Here is a 20,309-nt window from a genome sequence, read left to right on the forward strand (position 1 = left end):
TATAGAAATCAAAGACGTAGTTCTATGTCAAAAAACGGTTGGGTAATGTCGAGGGCCGAAGAGACGTAATTATCAATTTAAATAACTTATAGAATATCCAAGTGTTTTTTCACTATTTATAATATTTCTCCGCAATAAAACACCATCTTCTCATCCTGCTTGATATACCCTGCACTTTGACGTCACTGTTAACCCCAAAATAATGCACGAATTTGCGCTTATTGAATAATCGATGGGGAAAAATCAACAATAAGCCCGAAAACACTCTTAAATTCACGCAAGCTCGAAATCGAAACCACAGGGCACAACATTTTATACCTATTACTCCATGCAACGCGATATCGAAGAAAGAAACTAAATCATAGATCGTTTCGTTTGAGTTGCATGCAAATTTTACTTGTTGCATTGTGGGAGTACACCCAAAATTGATTTTTAGCTCATGTTTGTCATCCCGATACATTAAAGGAGACATAACATAACAGAAAATGTCATGACTCACAAATACTGGTAAGCATTTGTATAATATACATGGTACAGCAATATAAGATTAGAAAAATATAAGATATTGTTCTCCTTCATGCGCTCCTTTTGACGTAGAACTACGTCTTTCAAGAAGGGTGCCAAATCAGAAAACAGGTCACGTTTTTATGAAAAAAAGTTAACGTTAATAACTGTTTTCACTGTGAACGAATTCTCATGATTTGCAATACCAATCGAATCGGAAGTTCTCTAAGATTTGTTTGATTACAATTCGCTAATCTCTAAACGATTTAAATTCATGAAAACTGGAAGAATTTACTTTTTCCCATATATTTGTTCTGTTGATTTGTGTGCTAACCCTACCCGTATTTTGAATGCTTATAACTCGAACATTTCTTAATAGAGCGAAAAGATGTTTGCATCAATTGATAGGAAATATTTCTACGCATCTATCACAACTAATAGAATGTTATTTTTCATGAGATGAACAATTGAATAACTGTAAAATGTCAAGCGTTATCTAAACGCCCTAACTGCCAAGTTTTAATTGGTTTGTGATTTTTCCATTTTTTTTTCACAATAACAAAAGTTGCTTCACTCTCAATTCTGTAACTCACGAACAAATCTACCGATTGCTGTCAAATTTTGACACGTATCCATTGAAAGATGGTGATAGTCAAGTAGATTTTTGCACGAGGCGCCATCTAGACGTCAAACTTATGAACTTTCCAGCCAAACTGTTATGTGAGTGACACAACAGTGAAGTGTAAATCTGTTTTGTGCAATGACTGTTATTTTGGCATCATGCAAATTTAATTCCCGAGAGAAAACAAACAGATCATCAGCATTAGAAACCGGTGAAAAACAAACATTTCATTAATAATTCGTAACGGCAGCTGCTGTGCATGCAGGACACCTTTACCACAAATCGGATTTATTTTTCTTCCATCGAATGCCGAGCTAATTCAATTTCGGCATTGTGGCGATGCCAGTAGCATGTCAGCAGTGTCCTTTCGTCCGTTCGGAATCGTAAGATAATTCAGATATTGGTTTCGCTTGGATTTTTGTTTACCCACCCCTCTCCATAATCGTCCACAGCACGGACGATTGATTTCCCCCGTTCCGAAAAAAAACATTGTATACGGGCGATCGAAACAATGGGACCTAATCCGGTTGTCATCGTTCCTCCTGCCAACCAAAAGATTTGACGAGATGGGGTAGGGCCCAAAGTAGCTTGCACTTCAAAATGGATATTTGAATTTTTGCCTTTACGAGATTATTGATTTCGGAAGCCAGTGATGGGGCCCAGGATGGCGGAGTGCATTGCGGTTTGAGGTGAGATGGGTGCGCGAAAATGGAGAAGAGCGCAGATTAACATGGAAATAGGTTTATCGGTTGACCCTTTTTAGATTGAATCCGGGTGAGAGATTGGGGGAGGTATGCGCTGATTTGGAAGAGCTATTGTGCGTGGGAGTTCAAAGTTTCGTGGCGCTGGTGCTGGCGCAGGGTAGGGGTAAGCAGATGGCAGATGTAGTAAATCCCTTGAAAGCTCCAGGGTTTAGTTCAAGGCAGTTTGGTGGTAACAAATAAAATTGTGGGAGTAGAGAAAATTTATATAATAAATCCATTATGGAACAAGTTGAATGAAATCGAAATCGGAAGCATGACTCTGAAACAATGACCTATGAAGACACCAGATCGAATTTGGAATCAGAATAATATTTACGAAACAAAGACGTTTTAAGATGATGATGATAAATTGAATCAAGTATTACTTTTGGTGTATCCCTCAAGTAAACGTTGAAGGGTTGGTAGATAAATCCAAATTTGTGACAAACTCTGATTGGCTCTGGTTGGGTTTCTTTTAAATGAAAGTAAAATTGAATTACTACAAAATATCAATTCATCGCATTTGGAGCTAAAACCTAGTTGTGTTATCTTCCGCACTTATCGTTTCAAATGTTCAAAAACATAACATATGTTCAACTTTAGATGGATTGACTTTATAACTAGAAATCATTCATATTCAGCTTCTAGCATTCGCCATATGTATATGATATCTTGATGTCCACCTCAATTTTCCGCATCCGTTGTTGCATACACCCAAACTAGCGTTGGCAGAAACCATTTCATCTTTGGCAGAAATGATGCCATTTCGTGTGCTGGAGAGTCAAATGCGCAAATCGTGAGCTGTTTTAAAAGCTTAAAAATAGTTTGTATGTATGCGAGCAGACATCTCTTTCTGTTTTCTTTTCTCATTTCATTTGGGATTGTGCCAAAAAAATGTCCATACGACGTCAATGGGGATCGAACCAAGGCCGGCTGGAATACAAAGCTATTTTACACGACCACTAATGATGGCTACTGATGCCTCAGCAGTTATTCAGCAAATACGTGATAATATTGCACCTGATTATAAAATGAAGTTGGGAAGTGTCGCTTCCCAGAGTAAAAAATTGTAAGGGGTTGTATCTAGGACACGACCGCATATTTTTGACGTAGAACTACGCAATTGTATTATGCAATCCACTTGTTTACCACTTCGAATATTATTCCAGAATGCATCGAATTTTTTGTAATAGATTATGTTCTTCGTTACAAGTACATTTCATGTCCGTCCTTTTACGTTTGATATGATGCCTAGGACTACCAAAATATGTGAACAGAACGATCATTGTATTTTAAATTTCTCTGAAATTATTGCACATCTCATGTTTACGTAGTTCCAATTTGCATGTATATTTGCAAAGCGGATTTCCACAGGTAGGTCGATTTTGAAGTCTGTGTTGGAGAAATCGTAAATCGGGCCAATCAAACTGCTTCATATCCCTCCTATCCGATCTATAAACTTTTACTTAGTCGCGGCAATACACACACACACACACTCTTTACAGATACACGGGCCAAAGGTTGTGCAGTCCACTGATCATTCAACAAGAGCCAAAGGTTGTACCGCTCATGACAACTCTACACGAGCTGATGTTTGCGCCGGCTAGTGACCATTCTAAAATGGATTCCTCGAGTCGAGAAGACGCACCACGCTAGATATGGGGTACAGACTAGGGGCGTTGCTGATTAATGGTCAGCTGCATCCCAAAAGGAAGTATCCCGTGTCGGGCACAGGTACAGAGCATTGGAGACAGCAACATCACAATTACGAAAACACTTGTAATACTAACCTCGAGCCAACCGCGAGTATTCGGTTACATATTACCAACATAGTTGTAAGCAAACATTGTCGAAATATTGAACTCCCGGCCCCGTCAGGTTGACGCCATATAACATTTTATATACATTATACATTTATATATACATTTTGGATAAAAAAATGGCAAAATTGCATGAATTAGGCTTCGAATTGCTTTCGTATTTACCGTATTCTCCAGATCTAGCCCCCAGCGACTATTTTCTGTTCGCAGGCCTGAAGAGGCCTGCTGGCCTGTTGGCTGGTAAGAAATTTAAGACCGATGATGAAGTGATTACCAAAATTGAGGCCTATTTTGGGAATAAACCCAAAGAGTACTATAAAAATGATATCGAAAAGTTGCAAAATCGGTATAACCGCTGTATCGCCTGTATTCGCTTCGATGTGTTGCACATCAACGGATTGATTTGTATGGCGAATCGTTTTTCTTCGTGCCTTGCGAATGCAGCCTGAATAAAGGTATTTCTTTGCACTTTCATGTGAAATGTTTTAAAAATGTTCTGACGAATTTCTCATTTGTTGCATATGCAACAATCATTTTTCATTCTTCCACGCCTGGAAATCTTTCGGATTCGTTTCCCATCCTGCCGATAGAACGATGTGGAACATTCTTATCCTCCATAACGACGCAATTATATTTCCACAGTAAATTCTCGCAGAGCTTCCACTAGCTGATCATTGCCTCCAGATGTTGCTTCGCGTAATGCAAAGGTAAATCATGTATTATGCATTCTTTCTTTCTACTTGGTTCCCGTGAATGTTGTGTGCAACACAAAATTGTGTGCAATAATTCGATCAGTTTTAGAAATCACCATTTTTGAATGAAAACATTCGAATTCTCAAGTAGATGATACATTTATCATTGCGTGAGTTCACTATCATCATATTGATCTATTCATAATTTAGGCTTTCTTCAGAATATTGCCTTTTCTTGGGCATTTTAAAAGCATTACACTCAACACACTCAACACAGAGAAACTTTATTTCTGCTATGCGCGAAGGACACAATAAACAAACTGCAGCGCGCCAAGCGGTTGCCATAGAAATCATGTGGACAAAACATCATTATTGAATTGGACAACTCATGGTCAGAATTGAGTTCATCAAAATGCGTTAATTTAATGGTTTAGCTATGTAAATCTGACACAAATGGTGTGCAAGCATGATGTTTACAATATGTGTAAGTGTTATAATCCAGAAAAGGTTTGAATACGTGCATAATAATCATCTGGTGATCGATTGAAAATTAGCTCGAATGAGGGGCGCGTTGACACAAATAGAAGGTGTATTTTATAATCCTTTAAAACATGTGATTCTGTAAAAATATACTATAAAACTACCGTAAATCCTGAAAAAGGCAATTTTATTTAAATGTTTTGAAACATTCGAATACACCTAGGATTTTTTTACGCGATTTTTTTTACGAGGTACGTATCCCCCGCGTAAAAAAACCTTGGTGTACCTGATTTCACAAAGGTGTGCTGAATTAGAGCATTCAAAAAAGTGGACAAACCATGACCATATTTTCGACTGGACAAACCAAAATTATTTACCTTTATAATTGAAATTTGAAATTACCTGAAAAATGGCAAAAGTCTATTAATGAATATGTTCAATATCAGCAATTCCAAATGAAATCGACAAATGACAAAACATGAGTACTTTTGAATCGAATGAAAGTGCGTATTCCGTTTGGGTTAGAGGAAATATGAGTTTTCCACAGCAATTGGGAATTTTATGACTCAAGCGTAACTTTTGAAAAGGGCGTATCGATTTGAGTAAGAGAAATCTTTGATAATTTATATCTCAAAAACTATGAGTCGTACCGAAATAGTGTCTTAAAAAGAGTTATAGAGTATTGATGGTTGAATATGAAAAAAAAGTACACTGAGAAAAAAAATTAGTACCCTTTTTTTTATTTACAAAATAAAAATTCAATTTGCAATATCCAAAATACATATTTTTTAATTTTTTTTTATTTTTTTCATGCAAAATAGAAGTCATGCAGAAAATTTAAAAAATGGGCCCAAGATGGTAAAACGATTTTTGACGAACTTTGTGGAACATCGAATTTTTAGGAATATTCGAAACTTCCAATTTTTGTATGTTAACAATCATTTTTAGCCACAAATTATGAATCCTGATGTGATTTAAAACAAAAAAGGTTATTATCAATCTCTTTCTAAATGTAGCCATTCTCGAAATATTTAAAAAATATTTCTAATTTATTGTCTTTTTTATAGAAAATAATCCGTAGCGAAACTAAAAAATCTTTTTTATCCTAAAACAAACTTCAATCAATTAAAAAAATTGTTGGAAATTATAAGAAAATTCATAAAATTTCATGAAAATGACGATATAACACGACAAACATATTAAAAGAGATTATTTACTATTAAAAAGACAATTTTTGTGGCCCAAAAATAGTTTTACCATCTTGGGCTCATTTTTTGAATTTTCTACATGACTTCTATTTTGTATGAAAAAATTAAAAAAAAATTAAAAAATTTGTATTTTGGATATTGCAAATTGAATTTTTATTTGGTAAATAACAAAAAGAGTACTATTTTTTTCTCAGTGTACATTTTTTTCATATTCAACCATAAATACTCTATAACTCTTTCTAGGACAGTATTTCGGTACGACTCATAGTTTTTGAGATATAAATTATCAAAGATTTCTCTTACTCAAATCGATACGCCCTTTTTAAAAGTTACGCTTGAGTCAAAAAATTCCCAATTGCTATGGAAAACTCATATTTCCTCCAACCCAAACGGAATACACACTTTCATTGGAATCAAAAATAGTTTTAAAAATCTGCATTTTAGGACGATTTCATTTGGAATTGCTGATATATACTTTATGTACGATAATATTTTTAATATTTTAATAATATTTTCCATACATGTTTGCGGCCTGTCTGAAAGTATGATAATTTGAACAAGTCGGGTTAGTAAACCCGTTGTTCATTTTAGAAAAAATCGTGCTTAATTTCTACTGTTTCATTTTAACTGTTTCATTGACATGTTCATCTTGTCACCCCTCCCCTCGGTGCTATTGTGCGTACGTTACCAATATCAATCGATTCACTGACCTGAACCAATGATCACGACCATGTGTTACCTGGCACTACTAGCGAAAGCGTTGCTCCCCATTCACACTAATAAGTAAAATAGCAAACATTACAACGCCATTTCCAAATTGCCAATAAGAACGCCATGTGCTATGGCATAATAGGCGCCACAGGGAAGAGAACATTGAAATAGTGGAGTGTTATTTCCCTTCATAATTTCCCAATAGGGAAGGGTGGTTCGTGGTGTAATGCATTCGCATTCGTTCTTGGATTAAATTCTATTCAGGAAAATGGAAAATAATTGTTCATTAGAACTGTTAGTTCTGAGAGACGACGCAGCAAAAATGTCAAGCTTTACTAATTAGCAAAGTTACCATACACAGAGTTCTGACTGTATGGGACTCGAACAAAAACCGTATTCTAATGTTAATTGGCAACGAGCAGTGATTATGGGGCATACTAACCAAATTCAACAGGTACACATTGGTGACGGTCCGCATTCGCTTGTTCTGGGCTAGCGTGAGTATCACCAGCAGATTGCCCACGACGGAGAGCAGGAAGATGATCACGTACAGGGGAATGATTAAATTATTCTGGAATGTGGAATCCCCGCTGCCCCGGCTCGCACCACTCGGTCCGCCGGACGAGGCACCACCAGTGGCTGCCACGACCACCACCCCGACCGTTTCGGAGGTCGTTCCATTCGTTGTGGCGGTGGCACCCTCCCTCAGGGACCACTCGGTTATGATGTTCTGGCGAAGAATCGCTCCGATGGACGTTGTGACTTTGGATGGCTGCTGGTCCAGCGATGGCGTATAGTCTACCAGCAGAGACGACTGGTCCAGTGTTGTGGGTTGGTACTTCCCCAGGAACTGATATAGGAACTGCTCGGACATTGCTTTGGTTTTCAGGAAGCGGTCGTATTGCGTCAGCTGGTCAGCGGTTGTCGTTGGAGGGGGCGATTTCAGTTCCACCCCGTACACGAATGATGTTTCCGTCATCTAGAATGGAATGGTATCGGCTAGCGCTGAACAACAATGTCAAGCCATCGGGGCGAAAGTCGTGTTCGTTGCAGAAGTTGTGAGTTATTTTTTGCTCCGATCTGCAATAAAGGAAATGAGAAATTTTATTTCTCCTTTAACGAACAGTGTAATATGAAATATGAGTTCAATAAAATCACTCGAGTTTTATAATAGTAAGATGTTTGTCTGGAATCCAAAAACGAACAATTTCCAGTCGTATCAAAGGCGTCTCAGTCAAAGTGCGGATAAATTGCTTCAATGGAGCCCCAATGAACACATCGTTTTTGATTATCGCAGACTCCGTCGAAATACATAACTTCTATTGTAACCAATTTGCTTCCTTGTGTTCTCTGACCTACATTCGATGTGGAGTAGGCCAAATCCACATCCATATGCCGATCGAGACTTCATGGAAGTCTCAGCTTGATTGGAAGTGTTTCCCGCCGAGAAATGAATGCTGTTTGGCACGCACACAAATCTTCTTACACTTTGGTGCGGGCCAAACTTTCGTGGCCCCAAGACGGTGTAATCAAATCGAATCGCTTGGGTTCGAAGGATACGTGTTCCGTCCGTACTTCCGCTCGAGAACGGAGGATATTTGATTCCAACCACGTTGGGCTGTTTCCTGAAGTACTAATGAACGGTTTCGAAACATTAAACTTCTGTGGCAGTGCTCGGCTTGTGAAATCTAATTAAATCGTTGGACCCAGTTGCCATTTCGGCGGAGAAAACGTGCCTTACATACCGTTCCGAATAAGTTAGCTCAACAGGTTCGAAGAGCGCGAGAGTTGGTTTCGATGCGAGGCCACAAGGGTGCACTTTACGAGAAGGCGTTGGGTAGTAGAATAATTTCACTTCACTTAATATTATCAACAGTTTTATGAATTTGATGACATTATGCGTTGCGAGTGTCGCTTTTTAGACCGGACATTTTCCATTGTGATAAACATTGGTTCACAAAGTTTACTGAAATTATTATCTTGTTTAGCGATGTCAAACATCACTGCGATTATTGTTGAATTTTTGATAATAATTGTTATTTCCTAATAAGCCTAACTAATTCCGGTTTTCTGTTAACATCCATCATTCTGTCGACATTAGTTTTCATAAACTTTTAGAATCATTTATTTCCACTTTTGCCATCTTCATAACAATAACATGGGTCGGTGATTATAACAATGATAATCTCACGAGACTATTTTTGGTGAACACGGCGGAAGTGGTACATGACTTTCCATTCAGTCATTAAAGAAATATTAGGTAATTTATAGAAACATGATCAAGCTGTCTGAAGTATTCAAACAACATCAAATTTTCATTCAAATTTAAACAATTTTATTCTACCTTCTGGTATGCTGTTCTGGAAGAGAATTAATTGACTCACATCATTGCATGTATCTGTGGATACTGTATCTTCGTCGTCGCGAATTGAGCAGTTTAACTTGTGCACCTTTTGCTTCGTCATTTCACATTGGTTTTGACGTAGAACTACGTCTTTCATTTTTGTACCGGGGTGTAAGTTCAAAGTTTCGAAAACGAGAGAGTGACGCTGGACTGCAAGGTTTTGAACGTTAATACCTCTTTACCGGCTGAACGGAGTGGTATAATAATCACTTCATTCGAAAGATAAAATGTCAACGAATTACATGATCGTGACTTATCGGTTCAAAAAATCGTTTCAATAGCTTAAAAATTGTTTTGAAAGCAGGCTATTGAAATCATAAGAATCTAGCTCATTGATGATGATTGGTGATCGCAATGTGTTCCCGAACACGGACGCAAAATCTAGGCACCTGAAGAAGCCGTCATAGCGCTTGTATCAGTGTTTGGGAAACCATAGCGGACACACGCAAGGTGTGAGTACTTTCGCTCGCATCAGTTTCTGTTCTGCTTTCGCATGGAACAGTCATGAAAAAATGTTTGCGTGTGAATGCGTCCGAGCGAAGGAATATTCGCACCCATTTACTCATTCAGCTTGGTGTTCTCGTGATGCAATCCAATAGCATATGTTTCTGTTCTGCTTTCGCATGAAACAGTCATGAAAAATTGCCACATCACGATAAAAACCGAAATGAATTTTATGCAAGGTTATTCAGACGTTATTTCGTTACACCATGAAATGGCGCACTCAGTTTCTATTCTGCGTATGGAGTGATCATGAAAAATCTCGTGTTATTCTCACGAAATCAAAAATGAATCATGTATCAAACATCTTCAGTTTCTTGTATAAGGCCACTCAAATTCCATCGGTTCTTTTCGGGACTACCATCAAGTTCGAAAGAGAACAATTCTATACTTATACAGGTCGGACTCGATTATATACAGTTTGAAAGAAAATTTTTTTTTGTGCGTGGGAATACGTCTAACCTGAGTATATGGGGGGTAAAATGAAAACCTAAACACAGAACATGCAGGAAAAAATGAAAGATTCCAAATGCTTATAGCTCGAACATTTCTTACTGGATCGGAAATATGTTTGCATCAATTGATACGGAATATTTCTACGCTTCTATCGCAATTAATAAAATGTTATTTCCATTAGATAAACAATTGAATAACTGTGAAATGTCAAGCGTTATCTAAACGCCCTAACCGCCTAGTTTTGATTGGCCCGATTTACGGTTTCCCGAACACAGACTTCGAAATCAATGTACTTGGAGGAGACACATTAAAATGAAAGTATATGAAAGCTTTCTGTATAGTTTGCCAAATACACGACCCAGACAGAGAAGGATATATTCTCATTCATGTTCTTCTTTATCCTCTTAGAAAACACTTTCCAACTTCATGTTATGATTAGGTGTAATATTATCACGCTTCTTTTTAACAGCACTGGCAGCTATATGGATAGCGTGATCGTGTGAAATATAGATATAGATCATTTGTTTGAAGTTGAATCTCAATCCATTCTGAATGAATGAATAAATGAATATTTGGGGGACTTCGAAAACGAGAGCGTTACGTTGGAGGCACAAGGTTTTATGTATCCAATATAGGATACGAAAAACCTTGTTCTGAAGAATAATCTTCAGAAGCTAACCTGCTAACTGTACTTGATTGACAAATCACAAACCCAAATGTATTATATGGATATTGTATTATATGGGAACTGGCAGATTATTTTCCAGCAACCATTAGATATTACCACATTTTCCTCGATACTGGAAGCCCACCAGTGGTTAATACTAATTCGATAACCACCTGTTAATAGCACTTGCTTGAAACATATTTGGTCACAGTGTTACATGGATAGAAAACATTCAAATAAACTCTTTCACATGAATGTATTTTTCAATTCCCAGAGGAACTGGCAGATTATTTTCAGTAACGATTAGATATTTCCACATTTTCCTCGATACTGGAAGCCCACCAGTGGTTAATGCTAATTCGATAACCATCTGTTAATAGCACTTGCTTGAAACATATTTGGTCACAGTGTTACATGGATAGAAAACATTCAAATAAACTCTTTCACATGAATGTATTTTTATATTCCCAGAGGAACTGGCAGATTATTTTCCAGCAATGATTAGATCTTTCCGGAACTTTCTCGATGCTGAATGGCATCCAAACGGAAAGAATTCTGCGCGTGTATGTGTCGATCCTTCGCCGTCCACCTCCTCCAGCACGTTAGGCAACGATGTTGTCTTGTCGATGTCCTCACGAAAAATGAATGTGTCTCACCACCAGAATATCGCTTAAGTATGCTTTTTGTGTGTGATTGAATCGAGAGAAGGTGTGGTTTACGATGGCAATTTGGAAGGCAAACTAGAGGGGAATGAACTCTCTGAGCTCGGAACTTTCGGCGACTGAGTAATAATCGATGGCGGGCGCATACAATATTGGATACGGAAATATCCTACTAATGGGGAAGAATAATCTTCAGAAGCTATCCTGTTAATTGCGATTGATTGAAAAATCACAAAACCAAATGTATTTGGTCACAGTGTTACATGGATAGAAAACATTCAAATAAACTCTTTCACATGAATGTATTTTTAAATTCCCAGAGGAACTGGCAGTTTATTTTCCAGAAATGATTAGAACTTTTCGGAATTCTCTCGATGCTGAATGGCATCCAAACGAAGTATTCCGCGCGTGTATGTGTGTGTGTGGCGGCTGCTCCGAACTCTTCCCGGGGAACCGTTTGTGGCATCACTCTCCTCCTGATGGATTCTCTTCTGGCCTAAGGTGCACAAACAGGCTCTTGGTGGCACCGTTCATCCGCGCTTTCATGATAAACGAAGAGCTTCACCACAACAGCGACAACATGCTCCAATCGCTGTTCAATTAGAACTGAGTGGATTTCCGAGCGGCGCTCGCTTATATACCGATAGGTGATTTCAATAGCCTGTTTTGAAAGCAATTTTAAGACTATTGAAACAAGTTTTTGGATCAAAAAGTAACAAGTATAGAACGCGTAGACATTTTATCTTTCGAATGAAGTGTTTATCATACCATTTCGTTCAGTTGTTTAGGAGCTATTAACGCTCAAAATCTCGGTCTCCGGCGTAACGCTTTCGTTTTCGAAACTTTGATTTTACACCCCGGTATAGAAATGAAAGACGTAGTCCTACGTCAAAACCATTTTTAAGCTTTTGAAACAGCTCATTATTTGCGCATTTGACCTTCCAGCACACGAAATGGCATCACTTCTGTCAAAAATGAAATGTTTTCGGCCAACGCTAGTTTGGGTGTATACCATCAAAATCTGAGATGACCATTTTGAGAAAATCGACTTTCAGTTTTTGAAATCGATTTTTTTTTCAATGTAGGATATAAAAAATATGTGTTTTCAGTATTTTTTTCTGGATATTCAATTATTTTTCTGAAACTCTTCCATAGATCACTTTTTTGTAGGACTTACCATTTTTGAGTAAAAAATGTTTATAAAAAAATTATCAAAAATATTTAGCCCTTTCCATATGTTAGTCTAGATAAATGTTCGGAAAACTAAGTATACCAAGTTGCTTAATTAGGTAAGGTCTTCACGTCCAGAAAGTTTCATTATGTTCTGAGAGGGTCATGCCAATCCCATAAACGAGTTGGCGCGAGATCCGTCTATATTCAATTCGGTTGTTTGTCACTCCGGATATTATTTCAGAATACATCGAAATTTTATCAATAACTCTTAGGAAGAATGTTTTGTTGATCCTGAAAAGGGCATGTCATGGTTTCATTTTCAAACCCCATTTCCCTACAGAGAAACTGTCTAGTTATCCAAAACATTTCTGATTCCGACTGCATACTTAAACGAGACATTTCCGATTGATTCATACTGAATTTTAAGTATCAGACACAGATTTCGAATTCCGAAGCCAGATTGGGATTTGTTTAATTTTTTTTCAGCTTGAAGCACCAAACCGCTATAATAATCCTCCATTTGATGAGTCCTTCGGATGATGATCACGGAGCGGAAAGTGGTGCACTCTGTTCCGTCTTCAACGGAAGAAAAGGTTCGTGCTTCGCTCTACCAATCAGGAAGCACGAATGAATAACAAAATATGTACCGTCACAAACATAATTTTCATACTAAAGGGTGTGTCACATCAAATTGCATCACGGAAAAAACGCTGTAGAAATTTAATTTTTAGGAATTATATCTTCAGCTTTCGCTTATAATCAGATAAGAGTGTATAGACCACGTTGGCCTTGCTTCACTGTCAATTTTTCGTAAATTTGGAAAAATGTCGTCGAACGAAAAAGAGCGTCGTGAATTAATCCTGTGCACTCATTTCGAGAATCCGGAGTTGTCACATCGGGACATCGGTAAGATGCTGGGAATCGTCCAATCCACGGTCAGCAGAGTACTAAAACGATACTTCGAGAACCTAACCATCGACCGGAAGGTGAAGAACGGCAAAAATGGATGCTCCGTCAGTGAAAAAGATCACAAGCGCGTAGTTAAGCAGTTTAGACGTGATCCGAGAAGTTCGGTCCGGGATGTCGCAAATAAGCTGAATTTGTCAAGTGCATTCGTCCAGCGGACCAAGCAGCGGGAGGGCCTGCGTACATACAAGGTTCAGAAGGCTCCTAACCGCGACGAAAGGCAAAACATGGCGGGGAAGACGCGAGCCCGGAAGCTGTACACCGAAATGCTGACGAAGCCGCATTGCCTGGTAATGGACGACGAAACCTACGTCAAAGCGGACTTTCGTCAGCTGCCGGGCCTGTTGTTCTTCTCCGCAGAGGACAAATTCAGCGTTCCGGAGGAGATTCGTAAGCAGAAACTATCCAAGTTTGCCAAAAAGTACATGGTGTGGCAAGCGATCTGCTCTTGCGGAAAGCGGAGCGCCCCCTTCGTGATGACCGGCACGGTAAACGGGCAGGTTTACCTTAAGGAGTGCCTACAGAAGCGCTTACTACCACTATTGAAGCAGCACGAGGGCCCGACCATCTTCTGGCCGGATCTCGCTTCGTGCCACTATTCAAAGGACGTGTTGGAGTGGTACTAAGCCAACGGGGTCACCTTCGTGCCAAAGGAAATGAACCCGCCCAACGCGGCGGACTTCGCCCAATAGAGAAATATTGGGCGATTATGAAGCAGGCCCTCCGGAAGAACCCAAAAGTTGTCAAATCGGAGGCGGACTTCAAGAGAAAATGGATTTCTGTTCAAAAAAAAAATTACAACCTGACGTTGTACAGAACCTTATGGACGGGGTAAAGAGGAAGGTGCGAGCATACGGGCTTGGGCTCGAAGTATTAATAAAAAGAAAATGCCAAAAGTTGTTTAATAGTTTTTATTCTACTGTCTAAAATTTTCAAAAGGATCGGTCTACTGGGCGAATTTCTACAGCGTTTTTTCCGTGATGCAATTTGATGTGACACACCCTTTACCAGGGAGCGGTTCGCTCAGTTTTTATTCCTCCACCGAACGATCATGGGTGAATGAGATGCAAAGTTTAAAGTCTCTCAAAAACAAAGAAGCAAGCTTATATTATTTCTCGCTGATAGTTTATTTGCCCGTTATTGATATCACCGATAGGTAAGCACAGAAATGAAAAGAATAAAACGGATGGAAAAACGAGAATGCTTCAAATTTTTGTTAATTTATAATATATGGCATATCAAACAAATTTTAGAAAGTTTCCATCGTAAAAACGCTGCACTGGGGAAAAGTCTTGAGCGTTGATTCCGAGTAAAAATCTCGCAAACAATCTCGTACAGACAGCACAGATAAATTGCTACGATTGTACTGTGCGCCTAGCAAAACTCATAGAATGCGTTCAGCGCTTAGCAAACAATTCACAATTTCGCACTTCATTACAATCAAGTCGCTGAAAAAAATGAGAATGAAAAAAAGTTGATGGGTTTGGGCCTAGAGGCACGAACGCGATCTTGACATAGGACTGTGATTGTGTGTAGTAATTGAATTTGAATTGAGTTTTTTCATTGTTCAAAATCTGTATTTTTGTATTTTTTGATACATCAAATGAAAGTCATGAACATATGCGTGATTATACCTTTTCGAACTACTAAATCAGCAGCCTGTTAAATTTATTAATTGCATTTTGTACATAACCAAAAAACATGCTCGATATAATATCATCCTGGACCATAACTCCATAAATTGTTAGTAGCAAGACCTACACGATAAAACGTGAATCGAGCACGAATTGATTGGACAGCAACCTGAATTTCAATCTAATAAAATTTCTATCGACGTTTAACCTTTAGAGCCAGGCTCTCGTCAAATCTTTGGGGAGTATAGAGTGAAATCATCCAATATCATCTTCAAGATCATTCCTAAATCATCCCATTATTGATTCTGACAACTGATAAATGCTTATTATCGGCAAATTGAGAATAATTCATAATACGCATCTAATCACATTATGAGCTAACGGCTAATTGTAGGCAAAAAGATTACTCGTTGCGTTGTGGGGGAAAACGAGACTAGTGAAATGGATAAAAAAAGGGGTGGGTTATATCTATGATAACCGCAAAGTTGACGTGGGACTACCTTAGCTTAGCAATCATTCGTTTGTATTGATGAAATTTTTGATTGAATTAAACAATTTCCGAATTCAATCGAATTCAATATAATTGCTTTGTGAGTAAAGCGATTGAGTAAATGCCATGTATGGTCAATTCATGCATTGTGATAGATTATGTTCTTCATTACAAGTAAATTTAATGACAGTCCTTTTATGTTTGGTACGAAGCCTAAGACAAAATATGTGAACAGAAGAATTATCAAACGATTATTTTTTTTTACATTTCCCTCTGAAGTTTGCATCTCTCGAATCTTCTCGAATCGCAAATTTATTTGATTTGATGAACTTCAGAAATTCAGTGAGTAGAAGATATCCTTCAATGCAATCTTGAATAACCGAGCCAAAGCGTTGTGTTCGTACCCGTTTTTGTAATCCGTGTTAGGAAAACACTTTTCGGAGTGCAAACAAAAACATGCAGGTGCAGAAGTACCCCTGGCTTGCATGAATCAACAACTTCAACTTATACCGTGTTCAGGAAACATATTCTAGCCTGCACAAAGGTAAACGAGTACAAAAGTACTCGCAGTTTGCATTTATTTGCAAAATCTATTTCCCCAGACACCTTGGTTTAGAAGTCTGTGCAAGGCAAATACATTTCAGTCTGAACATAAATACCCCCGACTTGCATGAATTTGCAATGCCAATTTCCCCACGTTTCATGGATTAGAAGTCAGTGTTAGGGAAACACATTTCAGTCGGAACAAAAATACCCCCTTTCATGTATTTCATGTATTGGCAATGCCGATTTCTCCAACACTGCTTGGTTTCGAAGTCTGTGTTAGGGAAACGCATTTCGGTGAGAACAAAAATTACCAAACTTTCATGTATTTGCAATGTCGATTTCCCCAAGGCTGCTAGGTTATGATGGCTGTATTGGGGACACCGTAAATCGGGCCAATCAATACGAGGTAGTTAGGGCCTTTTGATAACGCTTAACATTGTACAGTTATTCAATTGTTTATCTAATGATAAATAACATTTTATTAATTGCGATAGATATGCGTAGAAATATTCCCTATCAATTAATGCAAACATCTTCCCGATACAATAAGAAATGTTCGAGTTATAAGCATTTGGAATCTTTCATTTTTTTCCTGCATGTTCTGCGTTTAGGTTTTCATTTTACCACCCATATACTCCGGTTAGACGTAGTCCCACGTCAAAAACATACCCATTTGAATTGTCAAATTGTTAACTTTTTTTTCCTATATTCACTGTTCATGTCTTGAGCCAAAAAAAAAACACTGAATAAATTTGCTGTCGCTATAACGATTTTGAGTAATATGCGTTTGAAAACTCTTAATGAATCCTTAATACATTTTTCGTAGAGTGACCCCTCTATACAGAAATCAAAGACATAGTCCTATGTCAAAATGAGAATAAAAAAGACGGGTGGGTAATGTCGGGGACATAACCGGAGTGACGTAGGACTATACAAAGGGAACAGCTTTTGTTAAATATATATTTTAAATATATTGTTTTATTTTCTTCTCCCACGTGAATACCTACCTATCCACCTGAAAAATGGATTAGTTTACTGTTTACTCTTTATGAACATGTTGGTGGTTCTGAAAAGAACCTTTTGTATTGTGTTTTTGTTAACACTCGATATCCCCATCTTGTTCGGTTAAACCTTCCTGTTTAGCTATTGCGTTTGCCACTCGCCACAGCTTACACAGCTGGAACATTTCTTCCCATCCAGCTTGTGACATGTTGTACTGTAAGTTACATTCAATGCGACGTGCCGAAGCACCACTCAGTGTCGCATTGGAGACGATTTTAACCTGCAATTGAGCATTTCCGATGACAGTGGTACAGTGTCGACTTTCAATGTGGGGTCATAATTTGGATCTCTATGTTTACAAAAATGTTCAACTAAATATGTCGTATTACAGGTCCGCCCAATTAGCTAAATGTCTAGCTAAATATAAATTACTGTACTTTCAATCTAGAAGCAATTTAAGAATTGGTGAAAATTGAATAATCGGGAAAGTCCCCAACCATCAATAAGCTCAGAACAACTGCCAAATTCTCATACTCATCATATCCTGGCAAACAATATATAGACAAACTTTTTCCTTCTTCTACCTGCTGCTGTTTTGCGATTGCGTTTGCCACTCGCTGAAACTAGTTGTTGCTTTGATGAGCGCCGAACCGAAGCTGCTCTGTTCCTGATGCGGATTTTCTGATTGTCGTGAGCAGCTTTGCAAGCCAACTTGAGCACTCCGACGGCCAAACCTCTCTAATCGCTGTTAGGTATACTGGTGCTCCGGCATCAATCCGTTCGGCCTAGTTACCCTAGCGGAGCAATCAGTGAATGCGACCAACAGGGAACTGGAGACCTGCACGGTTCGAGTGGGACTTTGCCTTTCCCTTAACTTGTCCTCCTTTATTACGTCCACACGTCCACGTTGCTGCTTGTTTTCTTTTTATGATGTGATGCGATGCGATGTTAAACGATGCCGTACAACCACACGGGTTTACGGTTTGAAAGAAAATAAGATATTTTTTTGGGGTCCGCGTGTTTTATACTCTAGCGGTACACACTCACAGGATAGAGACAAATCGGCAGACTCAGCCAAAGGGGCGAGTCCAACGAGACGAACGAATGAGCGTTAAAAGGCAGCGATGGCAAAAAAATACATTAGAGGCGAATGAACTGCAAAGTTTAAAGCCTCTTAAAAACAAAGAAGAAGAAGAAGAAGAAGAAAAATACATACATTCATTACGATTTGTTCGCTCGTTGGATTCACATGCAGGTTAAAAGGGTCCTTTTCAGGATCACAAAATTATCTTTAATCTAAAGAGTTTATTGTTTTGTTATCACTCGATATCCCCATCTTGTTCGGTTAAACCTTCCTGTTTAGCGATTTGTTGCCACTCGCCACAGCTTGCACAGTTTGAAAATTTCTTCCCATCCAGCTTTGTGACATGTTGTACAGTAAATTACATTCAATGCGACGTGCCGAAGCACCGTTCAGTGTCGCATTGGAGGCGATTTTAACCTTTAATTGAACATTTCCGTTGACAGTGGTACAGTGTCGACTTTCAATGTGGGGTCATAATTTCGATCTCTATGTTTACTAAAATGTCCAACTAAATATGTCACATTACTGGTCCGTCCAATTAGCTAAATGTCGAACTCGCTGCAACTGCCTGTTGTCTTGATGTCCACCGAACCGAATGTGTTCTGTTCCGAATGCGGGTTTTCTTATCGTCGCGAGCAGCTTTGCCAGCTAACTCGATCACTTCGGCGGCCGAAACTATATAACGCCGGCTAGGTGCACTGGTACTAACGCGCTCGGCCTAGCTACCCTTGCGGGGAACTCCACACCAACACGGTTCGAGCGAGATTTTGCCTTTCCCTTCACTTTTCCTCCTTTGCCATGTCCACACATGGCTGCTTGGGTTGGAGCGAGGATTTTAAGCTGACTGGATGGCTCGAGTATTACGCATGTGTGAGACTGCGACCAATGTTTCGTTCATTTTTTTTCTTTTTCCTTTCCAATCGTGCTTCATTCTATTTCGCTGCTGCTCTGGTTGCCCGTTTTGGTCGGTACGATTTGAGGAGCACAAAATGGACCAATCAAAAATGGGCACATAGTGCATTTGGACAATGCTTGATATTTCACAATTATTCAATTATTTATCTCAAGAAAAATGAAATGTTATTCGTTATGATAGATGCGTAGATATATTTCCTATCAATTGATGCAAAAACCTTTGCGATCTATTGAGAAATGCTCGAGTTATAAGCGTTCCAAATCTTGCATTTTTTCCTACTTGTTCAGTGTCTAGATTTCCATTTCACCCCCTATATCTTCCGGTTAGACGTAGTCCTACGTCAAAATGATCTTGTGAAATACGCGCGCCGGTCGGGTAGTAAAAAGCAAGAATTGACGGAAAAATATACTCTAGAGAACGAGAGCACTCAACTGCGGTTGACGGGAGAAAAGTTCCGTCGAGTTTTATCTTGCACGAGTTTCGTTAGTTCCGGAAATGATTTGTGATGGTTTTTAGGTTGTAGCTTGAGAGTTTTTCTCGTGACTGTTGTTGATGTTGGTTGGTTTCAGAAGGGTGAGCTTGGCTCTGTTGCTTCTCATACGGCAAATTTTTCTTCGACCAAAAAGCTGTTGGCTAACAGATGGTTGAAGTTCATCTAACCCCTTCTCTTCAGTTTTAGTTTTCCATAGGAAACATCGACTATATTAGTTCATGTACTTCCACAGGATCTAGATGGTAACGGTTTTCTCTCGTCTGCTGTTCACTAACATCCACCACGAATTTGAAATGTTTTAGACATGTTTCTTTCCATTTTCTAAATATTGAAATGTAATTGCGGGGAGAAAGTTAAGTTTGAATAGTCACTGTTGCTGCTCAAAAAATCATCAATTAGCTTGAAAGTTAACTCATTGCTTTTGTAAACTCATTACTAAATGGGGCATGTAAAGATGACGATGCCAAAGTTTGTATGTATTTCAATCTCGAACTTCCATTCCATGAGTACAAACGTTCCGTTCAAAATTCATCTG

At 38.6% G+C, this 20,309-nt stretch overlaps 1 protein-coding gene across 3 annotated transcripts in view; it reads right to left on the reverse strand.

Moving 5' to 3' along the window:
• The window catches only part of LOC129762898 (trissin receptor-like), a 311,968-nt gene that overhangs the window by 120,158 nt on the left and 171,501 nt on the right, over positions 1–20,309 (reverse strand). For all 3 annotated transcript variants that reach the window (XM_055761499.1, XM_055761498.1, XM_055761500.1), the window contains exon 2: positions 7,223–7,860. In XM_055761499.1, coding sequence (XP_055617474.1) covers positions 7,223–7,759 — 537 coding nt within the window. In that variant the 5' untranslated portion in view covers positions 7,760–7,860. The remainder of the gene's footprint in view (positions 1–7,222; positions 7,861–20,309) is intronic.

Source organism: Toxorhynchites rutilus, chromosome 1, assembly GCF_029784135.1.
Source record: "Toxorhynchites rutilus septentrionalis strain SRP chromosome 1, ASM2978413v1, whole genome shotgun sequence".
NCBI classification, from domain to species: Eukaryota; Metazoa; Arthropoda; class Insecta; order Diptera; family Culicidae; genus Toxorhynchites; species Toxorhynchites rutilus.